This window comes from Hippoglossus stenolepis, chromosome 9 (assembly GCF_022539355.2).
Source record: "Hippoglossus stenolepis isolate QCI-W04-F060 chromosome 9, HSTE1.2, whole genome shotgun sequence".
Lineage (NCBI taxonomy): Eukaryota > Metazoa > Chordata > Actinopteri > Pleuronectiformes > Pleuronectidae > Hippoglossus > Hippoglossus stenolepis.
Genome location: NC_061491.1, coordinates 26,018,431 through 26,033,960, shown reverse-complemented (window position 1 = coordinate 26,033,960; position 15,530 = coordinate 26,018,431). Strand labels below are relative to the sequence as shown.

The following is a 15,530-nucleotide window of genomic DNA, read 5'->3' as shown; positions in this document are numbered from 1 at the left end:
CACAGAGACATTGCTATGACAATCATGTATTTTAAAGCGTGTGATCCAATGAGGTGAGATTTTAAACTAATCTCCAACATGAAATATGATTAATCTGCAGGAGATTCACCTCCGATCAGGAGTCATGTGTTGTGTTTCAGAGCAGATGTCACTGAGAAGGAAAAACATCTCCAAAATCTGGAAAATAATCAGAATGAGCTGCAGCCAGACTTCATGTTTCTGTCTTGCAGAGAACTTTCCTCGTGTCAGCATGAACACACACGTCTGCAAATGATTAGTGTCTACACACACACACACATACACACACACACACACACAAACCTGATCCAGTCACTTTGAAAATACAAATGTGGACAGTCGGCTTTAAAGAGCAGAAAAACAAATGTATGTTTTTCTGACTGAACAAACAGCTGAGGAGAAAAACAGTCTGACAGCAAAACACTGCTGTCTTATCAGCGCCCCTGCACTTTGCAACACTGCTCATACACTGTGCACAAGATGTCAAGGACGGGCTCTTCTTCCACACACACACAACTAACGCTGCGGACAAAAAAGAGAAAGCGCTCAACAAAAAAAACCCTGGACCAAAAACTGGAGAAAAAAATGTCTTATTCTTGTCACATTCCATCAGACAAAGAGGTCAGATATGCTTGGAGTGAAGTCAAGCTTCAGGAACAGAGGGGTTTGTGGAGCGCCGTGCAGAGAAGCTTACAGCTTTATCTCAAACTCTGACAACGGTTAAAAACGGCAAATACATGTCTCTAAGGAGGATGAACAACAATAACACCAGCGAGAGGAAACAGGATTTACGTGGAGGAGAACAGAAGAGAAAGGGTTGTTTACAGTGAAATCCAGGCTGTGTGTGTGTGTGTGTGTGTGTGTGTGTGTGTGTGTGTGTGTGTGTGTGTGTGTGTGTGTGTGTGTGTGTGTGTGTGTGTGCATGTGTTTGCCACCTCCTCAGGACCTATTCCTGTATAAACACAGATTTTATCAGGACCAGTAGACCTCGTAGGGACCAAAGCCAGATCCTAATGAGGCTGTTAAGGATAACTGCGAAACACAGTGTGTGTGTGTGTGTGTGTGTGTGTGTGTGTGTGTGTGTGTGTGTGTGTGTGTGTGTCAGTGGGGAGTCTCCACATCCTGAAGCAGCAGCTCTCATCCTGCTCGCCTCACAGACAAATCTCAGCGCTGACCTTTGACACCGATTCGTGGTGTTTACCTGATTTCTGCAACGTTCACCACATTTAACTTCACAGAGTGAACTTTAAAGATATCATCACAACAATGATGTGTAGAATAATTAATATCATTAAATGGGCATTGATGATGACCTGAAGAATTGAACGACTCGTGGCCACATACGTGCACATGAACACACAGAGAAACAATCAATATCAAACAACTCGTCTAATTGTAATCGATGAATTTCCTGTTGTGCGACTGATGGATGAGCTGACTTAGTCGTTTCCAAGGAAACCACACAACCAACCGAGAATCATCCACTTGCATCTCAAAACGCTCAAACCCAACACTGTGTCATTGATGCTGCTCGGGGAGTAAACAAGAGGAAGTAATATCCTCCAAACACACACGCACACGCACACGCACACACACACACACACACACACACACACACACACACACACACACACACACACAGTTCTTGGACAGAGGAGGATATGAATGCTTCTGACTGAACTATATTTCCTGAAAGGTTTCTGTTCTGCAGAACAGAAACTGAGTCTGAGTCTGAACATTAACACCAGTGAGTTAATATCTGGCAAATGAAACAACACCATATTTTTTATTGATTATGTTCCTTAATCATTAATTAGTCTTTAAAATATTGGAACTTTGCAAGTTCCCAGAGGCCAAAGTGTTGACGGCCATTTGCTTATTTTGTGTGAATAAATGTGTAAAAACACAAACTGAATCAGTTTGTAACGACACAGGATCGAGAAAAGCTGTAAATCATTAGACTGCAGAAGCTGATTGTTAATTTTCTTTCAATAAAAGATCAATAATTTCTGCACTAGTTCATGAGCAGCTTTAACTGATGATGAAGCCCAAACCTGTGGCCTTTAAATGTCTCGTGTTCTATCACATATGAAACGTTTATTAAGATGGATCCCAGTGAATATTTGACATTTGTGCTTTGGAAATTCTTAATCATTTATCAAAACCTTTGCAGATATTTTTTTTTGTTGATCGCCAAATTAAATGAAAATATCTATGCCATAATTTATAACTGTAAGTGCTGACCTAGTACCTCATAGTTTAATATATCACAGATATTTCATATCGCTGATCGATACACCATAGTACACTGTGTGAAAACACACGTTGTTGTGAAAATACATTTTGATTTCAATATTTTTACGAATCTTTTAGTCTTACAATTACACATTTTCATCGCAGGTTCCCAAAGCGATGTTTTCATTTGCTCATTCGAACAACAGCAAGAAGAAAACAAAATATGTTGAATTTTTAATAATAAACAGAGATAAAAAAGCAAAATCCTCACATTTGAGGTTAATTATCGAGAGAATCTTATTACGTTTTATATCGTAAACTGAACCTCTTTGGATTTTATATGTTGGTGGAAGAAAATAAGCGAATGGAAACATCACTTTAGAAATTTGCCATTTTTAGACAAAAAATAATTTGTAAAATATTGTCAATAAATAGTTAATGGATAACGAAGATGATTCTTGTTTTTACACGAACCGAATAGTTGGATATTTAAATTAAACACACGGTAAAATAAATGTTTAATGAAATCTTGTGTCTCAACACAATTTACTACACTATATTCACCATTAATGTGAAATCAATTAGAGGCCTATCCCGATGTATAGCTGGATGAATATGTCAAATCATAAATCACTAATTGTGACGGTCTGTGGTTCCTGCAGCTTCCCAGTGGATTACACAGCAGCTGGTGTTGATGGTAGAAGAGAGAGGTTGAGTGGAAACAGGCCAGAGACAGAGACGGAGACGGAGACGGAGACAGAGACAGAGACAGACACGAGTGCATCAGGGTCATCAGCGGAAAAACACACCGATCAGCTGCGCGACCACAGCGGGACTCGATCGGAAACGCATCTGCATCGACACATGCAGATGTTCCCAGGTGTGTGTGGCTCCTACCTGTTTTTCCAGCATGATCATTCTCTCAGTATCATGACCTTCATGGAGTGTGTATCCGCGCGCCGTCACACACACTCCTCCTCTGACACCATCTTCTCCTTCTTCTTCTTCTTCTTCTTCACGGAGCAGGGAGGAGAGATAACGGGAGGGAGGACAAACAGAGCGACGGTGACCGACGCTCGCGGGGTTTTAGCTTCGGGATGCTAGCACTACACGGCCCCGGTGCGTTATCCTTGAGAGAAATGTCCCCGCTGTCTCCGGCATGTCCCCGGGAGAATATAATAAAGTGTTTATTGTGAGTTCATCGCGGAGGAAAAAAAGACTGAGACACGTCGGTTCGGAGAGGAGGAGACAGGAGGAGGAGGAGGAGGAGGGAGGAGGAGGAGGAGGAGAGAGGAGGAGGGCTAGCTACCGTTAGCCTCGCAGCGCTATTAGCACAGACGGCTACACCCAGCGATGATCACGTCTCATTTGTCCGCTCCTGCCTGCATCCATCGCCGCTCCGCTCCGGAGACGCGTCCTCTGGCTCCGGCTCCCCGGAGCGAATCCTCCCCGCAGGTACTCGACGACATCCCAGTGAAGAGCGCTGAGTCCGGGGGTGGGTGGTTGGTTGGTTGGGGGGTGAGGTCGGCTGGACCACCGTCACACTGGAGCCTGGATGATGAGGATGATGCTGAGAGGAGGCTCCGCTTTCTCCGCTCTCTCCGCTGCCGCCTCTGCCGCCTCTGACGCGCCTCTGCCGCCTCTGACGCCGCCCTCCTCCTCGCCGCTGCTGCGGTGGTGGTAGATATTACGAGCGTCTCAGAACAACGACGCTCCTGAACGCACCACACGTAGCACGACACAGAGGCCCTGAACGCACCGCAGTTTGTGTTTGGACCGGTTTGTATATAAATAAATAAAATGAATAAAGACATTTCAAGATCTACGTGTCACTGTATTTTATTCGTAATGAAACAAATGTGAAAATATAAATATCAATTTTATCGTAAAAGGATTAAACAATGACACCTTATTGTATTCTTAGAGAAAGGTTTAAATATATATATATAAAAAAGTAAATAAACACATTTATTAAATATCACTCTTCATTTGTAAATGAATAAATTAATGTAAAGATATAATCAACTTTTACGTTTGGGAGGAAAACACGTCTAAGGATATAAATTACACTTAATTTTATTTGACAAAAATGTATAAATATAAACACTACTATATCTAAAAAATAAATGTATCAAAACATCAAATAAACACATGTAAATAAATCCTGTCCACCCTGTATATTTTCAGTTTACATGGTATATATTGTTTCTATTTCTTTAGTATTTCCTTTTGTTTATATTGTCTTTTTTTACTTTAACCTGATAGTGTGACTGACAAATGATCATCTTATCTTATCTTATCTTATCTTATCTTAACTTATCATCAGTAAATATCATGTTTATGTATTTGCCTGGCGGCAGCACTCAGCCTGTCAGACTCGACTCAGGGAACACGCGACCTGCTTATCATTCCTCCCGGTGCATTGTGGGACTTTATGTAAACCCAACATGGCGGCCCTGTGTGCCAGAACACTGGGTAAGGTCGGCTGGTCCCTTCTGGAGTCTCCGGGGGTCCGCAGGCCCGGCACCGTGTCCTCGCTGGTGGGGAACCTGAGCTCATATGGGTCCCGGAGGTCGTTCGGTTCCGGCGGCTCCGGCGGCTCCGGGGTCCGGTCCAAGCTGCTCTCCCTGCGGGGAGCAGGAGGCAGAGCGCTGGGCTGCGCCTTCCTGCTCGGTGGAGGTCTGGGTCTGTACCAGTCTGTGAAGATGTCTGTCCAGCAGCACCTGGCCCAGGAGGACACCAAGGTGAGTCCGCTGTGGGGAGAGAGAGGTGGGACAGGGGAGAAGATTGGGGACATGGGGAGAGAGAGGGGGGACATGGGAGAGAGAGGGGAGACAGGTGGACAGGGGAGGAGAGGTGGACAGGAGAAGATTGGGGACATGGGAGAGAGAGGTGGGAGACAGGTGGGACAGGGGAGAGAGAGGGGTCATGGAGAGAGAGAGGTGGGACAGGGGAGAAGATTGGGGACATGGGAGAGAGAGGGGGACAGGGGAGAGAGAGGGGAGACAGGTGGGAGAGAGGGGTCATGGGGGAGAGAGGTGGGACATGGGAGAGAGAGGGGAGACAGGTGGGAGAGAGGGGTCATGGGGGAGAGAGGTGGGACAGGGGAGAGAGAGGGAGACAGGGGGAGAGAGGTGGGAAAGGAGAGAGAGGGGGACAAGGGAGAGAGAGGTGGGAAGAGAGAGGTGGGAGACAGGTGGGACAGGGAGAGAGAGGGAGAAAGGTGGGACAGGAGAGAGAGAGGGGACATGGGGGAGACAGGTGGGACATGGGGAGGGGGGGGTGGGGGAGACAGGTGGGACAGGGAGAGAGAGAGAGAGAGAGAGAGGGAGAGAGACGTAGGACAGGGGAGAGAGGGGGCAGGTGGGACAGGTCACATGTACATATGTGTAACATGTATGTACATGAACCGTCAGACAGATACTTGGTTGTATATTTGTACATAGAATATGTGATATAAAGACATCATATATTTGTATAATGATCTGTTTCAGCCGTCTCACCTTGTTTTTCTACTTCAGTGCTCGTATTTATTTTCTCATCTTTTTGTTCCGACCACCTAAAACAAATCTCCTCGATGTATGTGACATGTTACACACGAACATGTCACATACAAGTAGACACGAACATGTCACATCCATGTACACACGAACATGTCACATACATGTACAGACGAACATGGGAGAATAACGTCGTGCTTCCTGCTCCAGGCTCCAGGCGGACGTCTGAACTTGACCCTGTACCAGTACAAGACGTGTCCGTTCTGCAGCAAGGTGCGAGCGTTCCTCGACTTCTACGGGCTGCCGTACGAGATCGTGGAGGTGAACCCGGTGATGAGGAAGGAGCTCAAGTGGTCCACCTACCGGAAGGTGCCCATCCTGATGGTGCAGGATGACGTGGTAAGAGACATGTCTCCCTCAGTGTAACAGTAAACTGGAGTTAAACCCTTTTTCTCAACCGTATTCATTTTTTCAATGAAACCCTCAACGTGCTTTTTCTTCCGTTGCAGCAACTGAACGACTCAACCGTCATCATTAGCGCCATCAGGACGTATTTAATCAACCAGTAAGTTCATGTTAAATATCGGTTCTCTCTTAATGACGATTAAATGAGGAGAATGTACATATTTGACCTTAAAACCACCTTGAAGTAAATGAACCTCTGCTCGAGGAAAGTTATTTTTGATAATCGGAAAAAGTTCTTGTCTTCTTTTAAGCAGAAAATTCTAAATATTTTCTGTGATACAGGCATTTTCTAACCGAATCAATGAAATGATCAATAAAAAACTAAAATTTCAAAACTTTCTGCCTGGATGAACTGGTTCAGAGTCAAACACACACGGATGTTTTAAATGTGACCTTGTTTTGTCGTCCAGGGAGAAAAGTATGTCCGACATCCTCGGCTGTTACCCGGAGTTGAAGTCGGTGAACGACCGCGGGAAGGAGGTGACGGAGTTTCTCAACAAGTACTGGCTGATGCTGAGCGAAGCCGACTCCACCGACATTTACCCTGAGAAGGGGATGCAGAAGTAAGTCCACGCGTGCGACTCACACACGAGTTTCCTGTTTATAGTTCCCATCTTTTCCCAACGTGAGTAATGAAACTTCCAACTGACTGGTCGTGTGATAAATGTAAAGATGTAAACTTGTCTGTAAATGTTTAACATCTTCTATTCCTGTTTCCAGAGAGGAGATGAAGTGGCGCCAGTGGGCTGATGATTGGCTCGTGCACCTCATATCTCCGAATGTGTACCGAACCAGCGGCGAGGCCCTGTCCGCCTTCGACTACATCGTGCGCGAGGGCAAGTTTGGTAATTTTGAAGGTTTCTTCGCCAAATATGTCGGAGCTGCGGCCATGTTCCTGATCTCCAAAAGGCTGAAGAGTCGGTGAGTGAAACACGAAGAAACGTCTCAGGTCGGAACACGTTCTCTCCGCTGAATTCTTTCAAGTGTTTAAAAAACCTCTCAACCCAACAGATACAACCTGCAGGACGACGTCAGGCAGGATCTGTACAAGGCCGTCAACGACTGGGTGGCGGCCATCGGCAAGAAGAGGAAGTTCATGGGTGGAGATCATCCTAACCTGGCCGACCTGGTGAGGGCACACAACAGCTCCAGAGTATTTGTACACCACAAATGTGTAAAACTACAGGACCAGTGAAGTCCGACTGTTACTAAACCGTCCAATAAAGTGAAGCCAATGTTCCTGAAACCCACATTCTCAGGAATGACCAGCAGAGGCAGAGTTTCTGGAGAAGTCTACTTCTCACTTGACTTGTAACGTCAGTAAATATTAACCTGAGGAGTTTATTGTCGCTCTACTTTCAAATCTTCTTCAACACTGATGTTCATTCAGTAAACTTTGATCCATTTAGAGTCAAATAGATCATGTACTGTACGTCTAGGGGCGGGGATTCCCTGTGATTGACAGCTAGTACCATCCAATCGGTGTAGTGGGGCGCACTGTGTCCCTCCCCAAGCTCTCGGTCAGGCTCCACCCCCCACTCCTCCAAATATGGTTACTTCTAGTTTTAAGTAAACAAGATGGCGCCGGACAATATGCCAAACTGGAGGCTTTAGAACGGCAGCTCACAAACCAGTGGGTGATGTCACGCGGTCATCGTGTCTGCTAACGTTTTCCCTCGTTACTTTGCAGGCGGTGTTTGGCGTCCTCCGAGTGATGGAGGGCCTGCAGGCGTTCGACGACATGATGGAGAACACCAAAGTCAAACTCTGGTACAGACGCATGGAGAGAGCGACGCTCGACCACGAAGGTCGAATCTGAAGCTGAGACACTGAGACGGCTTCCAGCCACTTTCAAAAGATCAAAACGAACGTTAAACCTCCGGGAAGAGAAGTGACCGGCGTCCGGGAAGCAGCACGTCCTGCTTCCACGGTGTGAGAGCGGTCGCTGCCGCCATTTTCAATTTCCTGCTCGACACGCGCGAATTTAAACCTGATGATTTGTAAGAACGAGTAGATAAAGACATCACACCTGAGAAAATTGTGTCATCACATATTTAATTTAACCTTAAGTGACCAAGCTGCTCTTTGGCAGAACCATTCTTCATTTCAGGACATCTGTGACTTTTACTGAGCTCTAGTGGTGAACGGTTGGAACTGCAATAACATTAGGAAAACTCACTGTTCCTTTTTCTGCAATTTTAAGGCACTTAACCAACACAATGAAGTCAGATTACAAGTGAAGGAGTTAATAAACATATTTCTGATGAAGCAACTCTGTGAATTTCCTGCAAAAATGTTTAAGGAGAAGAGAAAATCTGACATCTGTGCACATCTGGGAAATTATTTTACATGTTTCCAGGCCTTGATTGGTTTCTGATGGAATCTATTTGGTCCTGATGGCCCTTGTTTTTCAGCCAGTCCAAATCCATTTTCATTTCTCCAGATTTTCCTCGTCATAAATACTAAGCTGTCAAACTCTTCTGAAAGTCTCAAAGGACCAGAGTTGAAAAGAGAAACTGTTTGTCCACATTAAGAGAAGCTCAGTCTGAGGAAACGTTTTAAAACGACGTTTAGAAATTTTATGTTCAGTTCAAGCTCTATTATTTTAATTGTAAAACTGATTAATCCGATTTTTCTCTTGATTCAGTAGTTTTGTCATCCAGGAGATCAGGTCGTCTCTCTGTATTTATTTCAGATGATTTCTTTAGTCTGTGTAACTGATAGAGGATCAGTCTGGTGGTGAGGAACCAATAAGCTGAGCTGCCAGTTTGAATGTCTTCACTTCACGTCTGATTTTACTATTAAGACCAACTCGGTGTGCATAGCTGTAAAAAGGTACAATAATAAAAAAGGAAAACTGGGGCTGTGTGTTTAATTTACATACAAGATAACAACTCTACCACATTGATGATGGAATAAAGTTAAAGGTTTAGCAGCAACACATTAGTGCCAGTGTTTAAATCGTATTCTGTAAATACAAAATAAATCCTATGAGCTACTAACAACGATGGTTTCTAATTACATATGTGAAACGTTTCACTTGAACAAGGAAGAAAATGTTTTAAAATGAGGCAAAATTTATTTACAGATTTCTATCAATCATATGTGGCAGCAGAAATACATTTTCCTGACAATTTATTTTCACCCTAAAAAAAACAAACGAATGCTGGAGGGTAAAGAATAAAAGACACAAAGCCAAACAGGATGAAAAAAAACATCCAGTGAACTGATTCTTCAGACGTCTGGTTGACAAACATCTCATTTTTAGCCACTTTGAAACTGTTTCAAAGCTGCTGATGGAAAAACTCATGAAATGGCGTTGAGAGAGATTCATGATGCATCAGCCTCCTCCTGATTGGCTCTTGAAGGCGTCCAGTACATGGAAGCAGGGACGCAGAAGGTCCTCACGACCTCCAGAACGAGGAGCTCAGCTGACCGTTGGGAGGTTTGATCTCTCCTCTCTGCAGCGATGTCTGTGTGAGGGATTCAGAGTTTTACACAACAAGTCAACCTTCCCTCTAACGAACGTCTCTTTTTCAGAAGAAGCGTTCAGACTCATCGTTCTTTCGTCTAACATGAGCGGTGAGTATCTTACCTCCAGAAACTGTTTGAGCCTGATGACTGAGCCCATCTGCCCACTGCTGGTCACTGCCTCGATCCTGGAGACACATGTCAGAGAAAAGGTTCAACGCTTTGTTGACAGCTGCTGTTAATCTGTGTTTTAAATCCCGAGGGCGCGTGTTGTGTACCTGGGGAAGTATTCCTCTTTCAGCAGCAGGATGAGTTTCCAGAACTGGCTCTGGTATTGCTTCATTAGAGCATGCCCACAAACCTGAGAGAGACAAACACAAAGATGCTAAATGTAAATAAAAAAAACAGCAAGATACAATAAAGAGATGTACAGATAAAAGATTTAATAAAGAATCCTTCACACATGAACCAGCAGTGATGTGAAGGAGACTCACCTCCAGGAAGTCAAACAGCAGCGTTGCCGTGATGTCGGCCAGAGGCTCCATGTTGAGCATCTGAGCCAACCACCGCCAGCCGTGGTTCAGACCGTGGGGGGCGGACTGAAACGCAACAAATAACCAGTTCAAATTCAAATGTGCAATGAGATAACATCTTCAGCAACTCACTTTGTGATTTATGACCAAAAAAAAGAGGCTAAAACACAAAAATGAGAAAATAAGGAAAAACAGGTTTGAAATAAGATGAAAAAAATAATGATTGTTGAACTCAAATAAAAATATGACGTATAAATGAGAAGTTTTTACAATAGGATGTATTAATAAGACTTAAGAAGTGATTTAAAGGACGACCACATGTAAGTTGTAGCTGTTTGCACATTCTGAGCTTGTTGTTCGATCCTCATGTTCTTGGTGATCATCCCTGACTTGTGTTGCTTGAGCTCAGCTCTTGACACTTTTGATTCTTGACGGACGAGAACCTCAACAAAGGTCAAGAATGTCTTTACCCCCTGCTTGGAGCCGTAGGGCCACCGCAGCTGAATCACGGCAGCGTACAGACGGATCATCCCAGACATCCTCTTCAGGAAACTGTCCTGACCTTCAATCCCGGAGTCGTCCACACGGTAACCGAGAATCCTGAGGAAGTGAAGATCAAAACACCGGACGTGAAAAATCTGTGCGGGAAAACGTTACACAAGTGGAGTGGAGGGAGGTGTCTGAGTCACTCACTTCTGATATTCCTCCACAGATGTACCGTCCTTCATTGGAGGGTAATGTGGGACTGCGTATGGACACTTCTTGTGCAGGTGAGCGAGGAGGAGGTCGCCCACCCGCGGGTGCAGCTCCCAGATGCCAGAGGCCACCACGGCGATGGGGAAGGCTGCTTCGTGGTGAGACGCCACCTCCTCCTCTCCTTGTTTCTGTCCAGAGGATTTAAAGTTTTTATTTGGTTTGTGGAGTGAAAACAGGTCGTAAAAGTGACCAGCTACTTTTTCATTTGTTGTTGCATCACCCCCAACACAAACTCATGTCCTGAACTTTAGAGGTTCCGTGACGACTGGACGGACTCACCACAAACTTCTCGGCCAGTTTATAGCTGACAAAGTCCAGGCCCTGTGGATGCTGGGAGGTGGAGACAGACTTCCCCCCCGACACCACCGACCGCCCCGACAGGAGCTTGTCGATCTTGTCGAAGATTTCTCGGAGCTGCGAACCAGAGTTGCTGGCGATTTGACTGATGGGGATGTTGGCGGATTTCTGGAGCTCCAGCTTCAGCTTCTTTGTCTGTGAGAGAGAAGGAAGAAAACCAGGTATGAACATGATGTCATTGGAGTCAGTGGTGATCGTGGTGCGGAGCCGCAGTTTGGAGTTTGTCAATTGTTCGACCAAGTGCGAGTCAGTCTCAGCTCACTGGTACAGTCTGTATCCTCCTGCTGTTTGTCGTCTGCTCTTGTCTCTTATGATAAGACTGTTGTTGTTATTATTCATCTAAAATCAGTTTCTCCTGGCAAGTGTCCTAAAGGCTGCTGGGAAATTTACATTCCAAACACTGATCAGAGAAGATGAACCCACCTGGACGTCTTTAGGGGAGTTGAGCTGCTCGAAGGACTGAGCGCACTGAGCAGCTGAATCCTGAAGATCCTTGTACCATTTCAAAGTAGTGTCTTCAGCGCTGTTCTGCAGCCCTGAAGGAGCAGGTTTACATTGAACTGTTATATCATCACATCAATAATAATAAATCAACAGGATGTTCTCACTGTACTTGTTGAAATGTCTTTTCTTTTTAGTTCACATGAAGGGGGGTGTTCAGGGTTGATCCCTGAGGGTGAGGGACTAACACCACCTCATGCTGCAGCTTTCATTTCTTAAATAAAAACGATGAACCGAACACTGTTGTAATTCTTCCTGCTCCCTCTCACCTTTCCTCCGAGCCTTCTCTTTGGCCAACTGCGCCGCCTTCTTCTGCGCCTCCTGCTGCACCTGCAGCTCCGCCTGCTTCTTGAGCGCTTCCTCCTCCCCTTTTTTATGTTCCTGTACCTTGGCCACCTCCTCCTGCAGCAGTCGAATCAGCGCCCGCATCTCGTGGAGGGCTCGTTCAGCCGCAGTCATGTCGTCCACGCTGGGAAACGCCCCCTGGAGAGAGATGAGGTGAGAAGAGGAAACACTGATTAAAAGATTATATAATTTACCCTTTCCAGCAGTTTATTCAAAAAGCAACTTCATCTGCTTGTACAATGCGGTTTATATAAGTATTACAGACATCTGCAACTTAATTATGATGATAATTCCAGATATCTACAACTTCATCACTGACTATTCATAATTCAAGTTCATGCTATCTACAACATTCTCAGAAGTTCAAACTTAATGTATCTTAAAGGTAAGATAAAAGGAATCTTAAATTGAGCCAAATTAAAGATATCTTGAACTGGAATCAAAGATAATAAAACAATATTTCTACTGAATTGTAGATTTCTATAATGAGTAACAAAAGTAGTTTGAATCTTATTATGTAATTCAACACGTTCACAATCATCTCCCATTTCTCTAGACTTGTTCCTTGTCAGTGTAAGAAGGAACAATGATCTGAACCTGAACTTAAACTGACCTCTGCCGTCTTTCTCACGACCTCCGACACCTGCGAGCACAGCTGGTTCCCGCGGGTGCTGTAGGAGCTGAGGCTGGCCGGAGGGAGGTTGTTTTTAGACTGGGAGGACGGCTCCAGCAGCTGGTTCAGCTGCAGGATCTCCTCCTGGATGGTGTTGAGGTTTCTCAACCTCTCCCTGCCCTCCGCCTGCCGCTGCCGCTCCATCTCGGCCTCGCGCACACGCTGCTGTTCTGCCTCCCTCAGTCGCAGGTTCAGGATCTGAGGACGACAAGGACGACCACTTCAAGCATTTTATCAATTATAAAATAACTGGAAACTTATCTTTAGTTCAGCAGGGAGAGATTTAGGGAAAACTTGATTACGTTAAGCTCTTTAAAACATAATCTTAACAAAAATGGAGCCAGTTTTACCAGAACAAACGGTTTTCTACCACAAGGTGCTTGATAAACACTTGCTGATCAAACCTTCATTCTGTGTCTTTGCTCTTCCTTCAGCTTCTCTTGTCGCCCGATGCTCTCTTTGGTTCTACGGAGCAGAGAGAATAACAACCAGACCGTTTTGATCACAACGTTTCAGAAATGAAATGAGTGAAACACAATGAGACTTGTCACATCCTTGCTGTTGGCTCTTACTCTCTGTCCATCATGTCTCTTATGCTCTGGAACTCCTGCCTTCGCTTCAGCTCCATGAACTCTTCGAAGCGTTTCAGCTGCTCCGACCCCGAACTCACCAACTCTGCTACAAACTTCTCCTGCATCTCCTGTCGCTGTCTGAGCGCCACCTGAGAGACAGATTAAGATAACAATCACTTGTATATCAGGGTTATTACATCTTTCCTACACACAGTAACCATATAACATCCATATAACAGGAGTGAAAGTGAACTAAGGAGAGGGAGGATTGCAACCAACCTTCCATTAACCCCCAAATTCAGCTGTGCTGGAAGCGTGTGTGAGTGCAAGACAAAGCCACATACTACGAACAGCAGCTCCACATCATGACTGCCAACGTGTTTGAGTCTGAAACATGATATACAGCAGGTGGGAGAATTTAAACAAAATCCCTGTGCCTGACCTGGGCCTTCTCTCTATATTCCTTCTCAATCTTGATAATGCGGCCGGTGATCTCCATGGCTTTGGGCGACAGCAGGGAAATGGCCGGTGGAGGCACAGGACTGGACACCTCACTGTCGTCTGTCTCTGGATCTTCATCCTTCGCCTCGTCGCTGAGAGTCTGCAGCACATTAACACAAAGCAATGACAGAGTTACAAATTATAGACAGATGAAGAAGAGTTCAGCGGAGACACATGGAATAAAACAAAGTGCAGCGCTTGTTGTTCGATCCTCATGTTCTTGGTGATCATCCCTGACTTGTGTTACTTGAGCTCAGCTCTTGACACTTTTGATTCTTGTACACGTGAAGTCTAAGCTGAAGTCTAAGCTGCTTTCAGACATACACTAAAGTCGGGGTATTTATTTATAATATGTGTTCAGATGTGACTGACAGACTTGCCTGCTCACGCTCGACCTGTAGCGCCTGAGCGTTGATTTCAAAGATTGATTCTCTGGACACAATGGAGTCTGGGGTCTGCTCAGACAGGCCGGGGCTGGAGTGTCCAGAGCTGGAGTCCAGGAAGGAGGACGTCTGCAGGGGTGAGGAGCCCAGACGGTCCAATACGAGGCCGGCTTGTGGAGACAAGCTGATGGTCTCTTTATAGCCGCCCAGAATATTCTGCAAGAACAAAGACACGTTTTAACACAAGTGAGGTTCATTCATGAAGGTTTTTTAACAGTATTAATGTATCAAATGACTTTTATTTCTATTGGGAGAGCATGACCACATCCACTCATCTCACATGGTTTCATTAGATCAGACCTTCCACACTGGCCTGATGGAACATCTGCAGGCACGAGCGCTGCTTTTGAATCTTCACATGGGAATGATCCTAAATGATAAAAACTTTCATCCAGCTTATTTGTAGTTTGAATACACTGTCATGTTTTTCCCAAGTTCAAGATTAAAACTTAAAACTTTCATTTTGAAAATGTAGTTTTTCCTATTACGGTGTTTGAGCACCTGCCCTGATAAGAGCAGCTGTAAATGTTGTTACTGTTAATATTAGAAGGATGTTTAACATCTAATTCCACTGACATGCATCTCTTCTATTTACTGTACATGTTTATCTATTAATTGCTATTACCCATTTTAAATTCACACTGTATCCAGCAGTAAATACACTTGAATGTTTCCCACCAAGCTGCTTCAGTGTCGGTGCATTCAGCTGGTTGTTCCGTTCGGTTGTGACTGGAGAAGATCCCGATTCAGGTGAAATGTTGCACAGTTTATTTTAGATGATAAGAGAAGTTAGTTAAATGCAGCTGAATGAGCTGTAGTAGCCTGTTAGCTCAGCCTGGCTAACGTGAAACCATCAGTGTGAGCTGAATACCTGAATTAGCCGAATGCTAACTCACCTCGCTTCGCTCCCAGCGGCGCGGGTCGAACGATATCTTTCCCTTCGGGGAGTTTCTCAAAGCCTCCAGGGTTTTCCAGCGTAAACTTTCCGAAGGCATCATGACAGAGAAGTGGGTAAAACACAAAACTTCCTGCGACGACCCGGAAGCTCCGTGCCACTCTGCGCCAGTTGAACCGGGCGGTGTTGCACCAAACGCGGACCGACGGGACACGGGCACAGACGCTGGTTTTAGTATCCGGCCGGGTCGAGGCACTTCCGGTGT

General features: G+C 45.1%; 3 protein-coding genes across 3 annotated transcripts in view; 1 reads left to right on the top strand and 2 right to left on the bottom strand.

Annotated features, from left to right (window-relative positions):
- ralgds (ral guanine nucleotide dissociation stimulator) overlaps window positions 1-3,288 on the bottom strand; it is a 42,428-nt gene extending 39,140 nt beyond the window's left edge. Inside the window, exon 1 of the mRNA XM_035165137.2 lies at window positions 3,151-3,288. Within this exon, the coding sequence (XP_035021028.1) occupies window positions 3,151-3,171 (21 nt within the window). The 5' untranslated portion in view covers window positions 3,172-3,288. The remainder of the gene's footprint in view (window positions 1-3,150) is intronic.
- A 1,389-nt stretch (window positions 3,289-4,677) lies between these two features.
- ptgesl (prostaglandin E synthase 2-like) lies at window positions 4,678-9,080 on the top strand. The gene is made up of 7 exons (XM_035165139.2): window positions 4,678-4,997; window positions 5,964-6,152; window positions 6,263-6,318; window positions 6,629-6,781; window positions 6,939-7,139; window positions 7,230-7,347; window positions 7,909-9,080. The coding sequence occupies exons 1-7, from the start codon at window positions 4,701-4,703 to the stop codon at window positions 8,035-8,037; spliced, it is 1,143 nt and encodes a 380-aa protein (XP_035021030.2). The 5' UTR covers window positions 4,678-4,700; the 3' UTR covers window positions 8,038-9,080.
- On the bottom strand, window positions 9,074-15,483 carry gle1 (GLE1 RNA export mediator). Its single transcript, XM_035165138.2, has 15 exons — window positions 15,267-15,483; window positions 14,308-14,526; window positions 13,869-14,027; window positions 13,427-13,575; window positions 13,259-13,319; window positions 12,795-13,052; window positions 12,106-12,319; window positions 11,759-11,871; window positions 11,258-11,470; window positions 10,916-11,106; window positions 10,693-10,822; window positions 10,184-10,288; window positions 9,968-10,050; window positions 9,814-9,877; window positions 9,074-9,691 (listed from the first exon to the last, which is right to left on the bottom strand). The coding sequence occupies exons 1-15, from the start codon at window positions 15,366-15,368 to the stop codon at window positions 9,623-9,625; spliced, it is 2,130 nt and encodes a 709-aa protein (XP_035021029.1). The 5' UTR covers window positions 15,369-15,483; the 3' UTR covers window positions 9,074-9,622.
- Between the last annotated feature and the right edge of the window lie 47 nt (window positions 15,484-15,530).